Consider the following 9,835-nt stretch of genomic DNA (forward strand, 5'->3'; position numbering starts at 1 on the left):
CACTCAGTTTACTTTGTGAGTCTCTAATCGATCTGTATTCTGCAATCACCATTTTCTATGACATCTATCACATGTAAGCTGACCAAATTCTGAAATGAATGACAAAACACCTGTCAAGTCATTATAAAGACTCAACAAAAAGCTTTGAGATGGTTCCAGGTAATGAGGCATTTGGATGTTCTTAGATGTGACTTTGCACTTAACTGGATGTATACCAGTCAAACTAAATTAAACTCCTCACAGGAGTCTCTGTATGGAATTTGATTGGAATCCAGTGACATTCCCAATCCTTACAATGATGTGCAGCACTCAGGCAGAGTCAGTGGGATGGAAGTATTTGCCATCTAAGGTGAACCTTCAGACATATGCGGTCCCCCTTCATCCCCAAGACAATTAACTTTCAAAAATGAATTACTCACAGGCAATGTTGTGCTGCAGCTCCACGATCCCTCAGCACTACTCACCAGAATGTGCTATACTCCACACCTCACATTAGGATACCACAAAACCTTTCTGATTGGTTGAAAATGTGGAACTGATATTCTTGATTAACCAGCATTTGACCATTTCCTATATATGCTGAATAGACAAACAAGATAAAGAATTAAAACAAAATAAAGTTTTTGCGGACATTGTGATAATAAAGAATTTCACAGCAAGAATATCTATAAAGAAACATATAACTCTAAATCATTATCCAGGTAAATGAATACATTTTGGCAGCTATGCATGTCACAATTTTTAATATAGTAGTTAAGCTAGATTAAGGCACAGGGGATTTATTGCCATTCAATAGGAAATATCAAAATGCGGTATCAAAAACTTGCCACATTCTGTGAGTACTGAACCAAGACAGTAACCATTCAAAATAGAAAAGCATTCTTTAATGTTATATGTTTACAAAAATTGCTAGTTGCTAATCTTTGATGTTTTTTGTCAAAAACTTATTTTTAGATGTTTCCATTTCATTTCTGTATGTTTTTAAATCCCATTGCATTATTCTCTCCTGTGTTAACATATTGTACTTTCTCTCTCTAGTCCCCTTCCACCACACTACATGTTGGAAGAGAAATAAAATATTCAATTGAGTTTAGCAACAAAGACACTCAAAATGCCAATTCCAAGCAGGGTAAATCATTAGCAATGAGTGTATTGTTTTACGTTGACTGCTTTTCAAAAGATCATTGACTGTTGGTGAAAGATGCCACAATATGTGTTTAACTATGGGATAAGTAAATAAAGTGCTGGAGAAACTGAGAAACACTGGTCGCATCTGCAGGTGGCACCGTAGCTTAGTGTTAGCACTGCTGCCTGACAGTGCCAGGGACCTGAGTTTGATTCCACCCTCAGGCGACTGTCTCGTGTGGAGTCTGCACATTCTCCCTGTGTCTGCATGGGTTCCCTCTGTGTGCTCCAGTGTCCTCTCACAGTCCAAAGATGGACTCATAGGCCAGATGGATTAGCCATGGAAAATGCAGGGATTGGGTGGGATGCTCTTCAGAGGGTTGGTGTGAACTCAATAGGCTGAATGGCCTGCCTCCACTCTGTAGGGATTCTATGAAAGAAACAGAGTTAGTATTTTGTGCATGAAGAAATCTTATCAGGCTCAAAACATTAACTCTGTTTCTTTCTCCATGAATGCTGCCGAGCCTGCTGAGTTTCTTCAGCATTTTGTTATTATTTCAGATCTCCAGCATCTGTGGTAGCTAGTTTTTATCTAGTCAAAGGATACTGGCACATTAAGACATGATGACAAAGACCACGTCAGATAGCCCAGCCGATGCCACAAATCATTTGGAAAGGTTATTAAAAGAAGGATCGAGATAAAGTAATACTGCTATTTCTAAAAGGAAAACAGAACTAGAGTAGTAGTCACAATCCCTTTCTTTCAGTATGAATTACCTAATCAGCTGAAATGTAGAAACATGTTTGCTGTTCATTCATCGATAGCAATCCAGCCATTTCAGTTCCCCTTTTTAATAAAGCCTTTATTAAAATACAGTATTTTGCTCCATCCCAACCAAATCTTTGCCACCCTAGACAACCACTAGCTCAGCTAGTGGTTATGCCAACCGTATGGTCAAGATTATTGAGAAAGTATACAGAGAAATCTTCTTGTTTAATATTGTAAAGATGTGTTGATTTATATTTTATTATTGATAACTGTATTCGAGAAAAATACTCATATTAATTGTATGTTATGAATATTCTTCTGTTTTACAGATCATCATACCCATCAACTTCCATCAGCATGACTCAGAAGCCAGGGCAGTGAGTAGGAATCATTTCAACTTTGAAAACTGCCTCCAGCCTTTACTTTTACAACCTCAAGTTCAGTTGTGTTGAAATTGGAACAAAATGAATGAACAAAGGTGGAATCACAACAAACAAATGGTATCCCCTAAACCCCTCATCACATCCCAATCCCTGAACTCATCATGACTCCATGCCCCCCAGTTTTGGGAAGGTGACAGAATTGAACTATTCAAATGAGGCACAGGATTTAAAATGGCCCAGCATAAAGAGTCTGTTGGGGTATTCCTCCCAAGACCCTGCCCACCCTAAAACACACACCAAGTTAAAAATGGCACTTACTTGAGTGACTCAGCATTTTGCCAAATTGAATACGGTGGTATATGGTGATTCCTGGAGGGATGTCCTTCATAGTGGAATAATGTGACACACATTTCTGCTGATTTAATATCAGTTGGAGTTCACATATTCCACTTCCATGGTGGTATTTAAGTGGCTGTTTCTTTTGTTCTGTAGACCAACGTCGCAGTTCAAATTCAGGATCTCCAGCATATAACTCTGAGATGAGGAGGAATCCCTTGACTTTGAGGGTGATCAATGTTTGGAATTCTTTACCGCAAAGGGTTTTTGAAACTCAATCATGTTCAAGATAGAAAACTGTAGCATCATGTGAGAGGGGAGTAGTGGGAGAAAATAGCATTGAGGTAGATGATCAACCATGATCTCACTTAATGGTGAAGTAGGCTTCAGAGGCCTAAGGCCCTACTCCTGTTCCCAGTTCTTATGTTCCTATGAAGCATAGCTCTAGCATATGGAGGTATCATCAGGTTGCATCCTAGTATGGAGGGCTGTATGATGATTCCGATCACCAAATCAAAGAAAAAATATTTGTACTCTTTGGAAGGACCAGAGGAAAATCCTAGCTATCAAAATTTAAGTTACATGAAAAGATCAAGTAAACAGGCTGATTTTTTTTTCCTGGTAAAATATATTTGGGATTGACTTTTTAGATGGTTGACAGACCATTGTTATGATAATTGATAGTCCATTTGCCAAGTAAGCTCTTCATCATCATCATAGAATCCCTACAGCGTGGAAACAGGCCCTTCGGCCCAACAAGTCCACACCGATCCTCAGAATATCCCATCCAGATCCATCCCCCGATAACCCAAAGCTTATGGAATCTTCATACAACCCGTCTTTTTATTGCGAGAGACACATATGGCACGTTAACATACAACTAGATAGTATGTATTGGATAATTCTTTACTTTTTATTTTCCAGAGTTTTCAAAAAGACAAGCCCCAACGCCAAGGTTAGTATCTTCAGGCTTTTGCCTGAGAATCTGATTGACAGTTGCATTTAATCTTCTGTCTTGATAGCTCTGTTGGACTTTTTTTAATTTCACTGTTCTGTTTGTAGCTTCTTCCTTTTGGCTACCTGTAGTTCTGTTATTTCTCTCCCTACAGGAAGTTCTTGAGACAGTTTTAACATCTGTAGTAAGTGTAGTGCTGGAGAGTGATTTACTGTCTTGTATAAAATAACACTTATTTCTTCTATCAACAGCTCTCACTCTATCTGGGAAAGCGAGACTTTGTAGATCATGTCGACACTGTGGACCCAGTTGGTGAGTACCTTAAGGGCTGCCATCTATGAAACAGAAGTGATGGTGCGCAGTGTGAGTGTGTATGTATCCCTTCCGCCCATGCAATACCAATAACACACCATAGTAAAGTGAATATGAGTAAGCACTTGTAAAGTTCTAATAGATCAAACATCTTTCCAATCAATCTTTTTCAATGAAAGTTCAACGTTCCCTTGGTAGTCTAGTGAATAAGTAATAACTGAAGACTAGAAATGTTCTAGGTTCAATCCCTGATCACAGCCACAATTGTAATAAAGACTTCACAAGTGGAATTTATTCATGCCTGGACAATGGGGCTGAGTTTTGGTCATAATCCAATTATTGTCCTCTTCTGAAGTACAGATAGTAGTAGTCACCATAGTCCCAGAAGACTATAGGGCTTCTTCTTCATTAGAGAGAGACAATCGGTGGGTAACTTTAACATGCCTCGGGTGAAAGTCAAGGTCAAGAGACTCAGCTACTGTGGGAATTGAACCCACACCCTTTGTTGGTGTAACTCTGTTGCAAACTAGCCATCCAGGCAAATGAACTAACGGACTCCTCACATATGGACGGGTAAAGGACCAAGTTGGCTTTGAAACCATGGGCAGTTGAATCATCCGCCTTTTATTACTTACAAGATAGTGTGAGAAATGTGCGAAAGCGTTAGTGAAAACCCAAGCTAAGTACTCATTTTCAAGGCAGACGGAAGAGAATAAGAAAAGGAGGGAAGAAAGCCAGTGGCAAGGTGAGCATGTTTCAAGTCTAGCTCAGAATACAGAATGTTGGAATGAAAACCTCCTCTATTGAATGTATGTAAAAGACAACGTTACAATGATCTCACCCCTGTTTCTCGTAAGTATGAATAAAAATTATGCAATATTATTCCTATCAAGGTGACCACTGCAGGAATTAGCAGAAGTTCTTTTGGTTCTGAGGTGAAGTGAGTTTTATTAGATTATCATTTACGCAAGAGAACTCAATGCTCTCTAAATGCAGTTGGCACTAAAAGTAAACATCTGTCTAATCTCCAGCATTGGCACTGATCAACCAGATGATCACAGAAATGTAACAATTTCAAAGTGACTTTACACACTGCTCATGTAATGTCGCTAATCTGAGTCTAAGGTTTTTGCCTGCTGCATCAGGACTGCAATGGGAAGTGGAAATGAAAAGGGAGAATGTGAAAGGAGAAGATTGAGAAGAAAGAGACTGCAAAGAAGAGAGAACAGTTTCACACCTGCCAATGATGGAATACTCAACTAACTGGGAGCCAGGAAAAATTCAAAACACTGAAGGCATGAGTTCTTTGAAAATGAAAGTGGAATCTCTAGATTAAGGCTACACAAGTTCAGGAGCTATTCTAAAAATGGGGGAAGGTTTAATGAGGGCTGTTGTAATGAAAACCATGTAAATTAAAATTTTAAATCAGGGATGTAGAACAGTGATGCATTCAAAGCTGCAATAACGACCTGGTTAAGTGTTCAACTGTAAGCATATGCAATGGAAATGCATTAGCTATGACCTCACCAATCTGGAAAGATGTAATTTGGGTGATGGCTTTTTTTGTGTAGAACTATGTGTCAGCTCTTTTGAAAACAAATATTTTGTTTCTAACAAACCTGTTGTTTTATTCTAATTTAAATATTGTGGTGCCTGGGAAATTAATGCTTTATTTGTGTCTTATGGCTTTAAGTTCAATGAAAGTTGATAATTAAGGATAAGAATATATACATATTCGTCTAATTCTTCTCTGTATGAGTTCAAATATACAATTGGTTAACTCACATATGGAAGTTATTATTATTGCATGACTGCATTTCCTGATAAATGAGTGCTGTGTTATTCTATTCTGTAGCACTAAAAGTATATTGGGAAGGTGCCCAACAGAGGGTCTCTAGGGTTAAAGTGGATATATGAAAATCATAGAATCCCTACAGTATGGAAGCAGACCATTTGGCCCATCAGGTCCACACCAACCCTCCAAAGAGGATCCCATCCATACCTCTCCCTCTAGCCCTGTATTTCCTACTGCTAATCCACATAGCCTGCACATCTTTGGGCTGTGGGAAGAAACCCGCGCAGACACAAGGAGAATGTGCAAACTCCACACAGACAGTCGCCCAAGGGTAGAATCAAACCCAAGTCCCCAGCGCTGTGAGGCAGCAGTGCTAACCACTGAGCCACATTGTCACACATATAGGGGTCAGAAGTAGGAGAATAATCAAAGCCCATGATTTCCTTCCTTGGCTCTAGTGGCCACATCTACCCAGGTATGCTGGGACAACTTGGTAGTATGCATGAAATGCCCAGACACCCAACGCTATCCTCAAAATTGTTCAAAATGTCATGGATTTCAACTTTTCCCTATTTGGATAGTCTTTAAATATCCTAATGCTTCTTGAATGTAATTATATCAGATACAGTGGGGGTTGGGGGTGACTGACCTGATACTAGGGAGTCAGCTCCACTGAGAAATGCACTCCAGGAGCTCCTGTGAGATGTGTCTATATCACTGTCCCAGAGTATAGTGTTTACTGTGTCTGCTAACATCTCAGAGCTCAGCGATGATGGAGAATGTACAATAGATAATAGAGCTCCAGGTACAAGTTTTCAGTACAGAGCCAGTAAGAATTAGGTCCGGATTACATGAAACTGGTGCTGTAGATTTGTTGGAATAGGCTCATACTGAAGAGTGCCATAATTATCGCTCACTATAATGATGCCACGTGGACTTACTTGTGGGCAGAACAGCTTAAGATCTTGAAGGAGTGAGATCTAACATCTGGTCCTCCTCAGATCTCTGTTAATAATGTCCACCACACCATTGTAACTGGTAAGGAATTGCAAATATGCAATAAACTACATCTCGTGATCTACAAGGGACTCTTCTTATTAGATGAGGACATAGTTTTCCTCTATCACATACGAACAAGAAGGTCTTCAACAACATAGTGAGCTGGCATGTCCATACAACATGGTAGGTGACAGTACAGATTTAATGAGCAGTGGTGTGAGATTTTCAGATTCAACTTGAAGTCACCTGCTCATGCAGCACACGAATCAGCAACAGGAAAGGTTTAAAGATTTAAAAGCCCTACAGAAGAAATCCTCATGGCAATTTTCAGCAAGGAAGAATGCTCTAGTGAATGGTGCAAGCATGTCAGATCTGGTAAGAGACACACAGGTGTCTCACAGAATAGTTCACAAGTCCCTGGAGAAGCAGAAATAGGTAGCCTTGCAAGGCGGGTGTCAGTGGGAGGAGTCCCAATTTGGAGTTTAACGATGAGTGAACAGACATTGAAGCTCTGTTGTAAAGATTAAAATCCCAGATGGGCGAAGGGAATCATTAAAAAGATTCAGGAATGCAGCCTGGGAAAGCATAACACCTATTTGGATGAGAATGGGGGAGGGGGTGGGGCAGTTGTTGTGGAACATCACAATGAATGGATGCAGAAATGGGAGTAAAAGGCCTTGAAAGGAATACTAATCTGAAGGCACACATCCAACAATGTCACTATTCCAGTAATTAAGGCAAAAACGGTGGATAAATTGAAAGCCTAGGCCGAGCTGGTCTAAAGGAGAAAGAATGTGTTGGGGACTTTATTCAGACCATGTAAAAGGCAGAAGATCTTTATTCCTGAGAGCAGAAATAATTTATTTAAATTGCAAGAAGCAGGAATCATTCAGTAATACTGTCATTAAAGTGGGAGATAGTAGGAACTGCAGATGCTGGAGAATTCGAGACAACCAGGTGCAGAGCTGGATGAACACAGCAGGCCAAGCAGCATCATAGGAGCAGAATGGCTGACATTTCGGCCAGGAGTCATTAAGTCTGTACGTGTAAAATGCAGGAATTGTTCATTTTACCTTTGAATGGTGAAAATCTTTTAGCTGCAAGATAGAGTCATAGTTATAGAATCATGCATCACAGAAACAGACCCTTCATCCATGCTTTCCAGACATCCCATTTGCCAACATTTAGCCCATATGCCTCTACACCCTTCCTATTCATATACCTATTCGGATATCTTTTAAATGCTGTAATTGTACCTGCCTTCACTACTTCCTCTGGCAGCTCATTCCATACATGCACAATCCTCTGCATGAAAAGTTACCTCTCAGGTCCTTTTTAAAAACAGCCAAGTCCTCACTGCTCTGTAATTTACCGCAAAATAGACACAGGCAGAGGCTGGGCAGATATGGGACCAGGATTATGTCTGATAATAGATCGGCTGTACTATAATCACTTACAGAGGATCATTATTTGAGGATTGCCCTGAAGATTCTCAGTGCTCGTGAACCTAATTGTCAGTACATGAAAGCATCTTGAGAAGGTCAGACAATGCTGAGTAAACAAACGATAATTCTTACAAGCATTCCAGGAAATGTAGTCTTTTGAATTTCTGTATCTCAGTTTGGGTAATAAATGGGTTGAAATACATCCATCTTAAAAACTTTCTGTTAAAATTATACCTAAAGGAGTTCTAGTCCTAATTGGAATTAGGATCTATGAAGCACATTTTTTGGTGAATAGATTGTATTCATGTTGTTAATTTTAGTGATGTGTTGACTTATTTCTTGCAGAAGGCATGTTGCTGTTTGATCCGGATTATTTAAAGGATAGAAAAGGTAAGGATTCTGTTAACAGATTTTCCATTCTATGATTTGATTACTTGGCTTTTCCATTTCTCAATGGGTACGCTAATGTCACTGGCCCACCATATGACTTTTTCCCATCTCTATGGCTTCCTGCTGACTCCAGTGTTCTGTTTCTGAGCTGTAAACCATCTGTCATTGATTGTTGATGAGAAAGGACTTAGCTCCAGTATGATTTTGGTTATTCACCTCTACCAGCATCAAAGAATACTCTGAGAGGTAGTGAAAAATGTTTATCGATAAATTATTAGGGATTGAGCAGTGGAACTGAGCCCATCCTTAATGAAAGTTATTTTGCATTCATGGTGACTTCTTGCAAAGTATGCAGCCATGGTGTAGAATATTGGGCAGACTCAGCAGCCTATCGATATCTTTGATACAATCCAAAAACTGTAGTAGACTTGTGTGTCCATCAGACATCAATTTAGTGAGGAGGCTGTGGTCTATGGTGCCAGGAAAACAAAGGTGGCATATTTGGATCCAAATGCAGACATCTCACCTTTTTTCAAGCTTCAGTATAAACATTTCAGATTTTTATGGGTCACTTTTATATAGAATGTACTTTTTGGATTGTTGTTACTTAGACAATGGCAAAGTTAGGTCAACAATTACAGTGAAGAGTAGTCATGATTATGCTGATTTGTGTAATCCTGTGATCCCCTTGAAGGCATTTTGTGATTCTTAAACTCTAGATTGAAAATCTAAACCTGAAGAACTGAGGAAAAGGAGAACATTTAGCCCTTTGTACTTATACGTGCCTCTGTTAGATCAGGATTCTTCCTTTTATTAACTTCATTTAGAAACAGAAACACAGAATCTAGGAGCAGAAGTAAGCCATTCAGCCCTTTAAGCCTGCTCCACTATTCAATGTGATCACCCAACTGTTCCCAGTTTCTCTCCATACCCTTTGACCCCATAGCCCTAAAAACTATATCTAACTGCATCTTGAAAACATTTAATGTTTTGGCCTCAGCTGCTTTCTGTGGCAGAGAATTTGACAGTGTCATCACTCTCTGGGTGATAAAAAGTTCTCCTAATCACTGTCCTAAATGGCCTACCCCATATCCTTAAACTACGACCCTTGGATTAACTCGCTTGTCATTGGTAACATCCATCGTGTATTTACCCTATCCAGTCCTGTTAGAATTTCATAGGTTTCTATGAGCTAATCCTTCATTCCTCTGAACTCCAGTGAATATAGTCCTATTCAATCCAGAGTCTCTTTATATGTCAGTCCTACCATCCCAGGAACCAGAGATAGAAGGAACTGCAGATGCTGGAGAATCTGAGATAACAAGG

The 9,835-nt window shown here is 39.6% G+C and overlaps 1 protein-coding gene across 1 annotated transcript in view; it reads left to right on the top strand.

Annotated features, from left to right (window-relative positions):
* The first annotated feature begins 2,227 nt into the window (after positions 1-2,227).
* LOC109927454 (arrestin-C-like) overlaps positions 2,228-9,835 on the top strand; it is a 52,600-nt gene continuing 44,992 nt past the window's right edge. Inside the window, exons 1-4 of the mRNA XM_020527480.2 lie at positions 2,228-2,271; positions 3,538-3,568; positions 3,820-3,880; positions 8,465-8,509. Coding sequence (XP_020383069.1) covers positions 2,252-2,271; positions 3,538-3,568; positions 3,820-3,880; positions 8,465-8,509 — 157 coding nt within the window. The 5' untranslated portion in view covers positions 2,228-2,251. The remainder of the gene's footprint in view (positions 2,272-3,537; positions 3,569-3,819; positions 3,881-8,464; positions 8,510-9,835) is intronic.

The sequence above is a fragment of the Rhincodon typus genome, chromosome 14 (assembly GCF_021869965.1).
Source record: "Rhincodon typus isolate 14 chromosome 14, sRhiTyp1.1, whole genome shotgun sequence".
In the NCBI taxonomy this organism is placed as follows: domain Eukaryota; kingdom Metazoa; phylum Chordata; class Chondrichthyes; order Orectolobiformes; family Rhincodontidae; genus Rhincodon; species Rhincodon typus.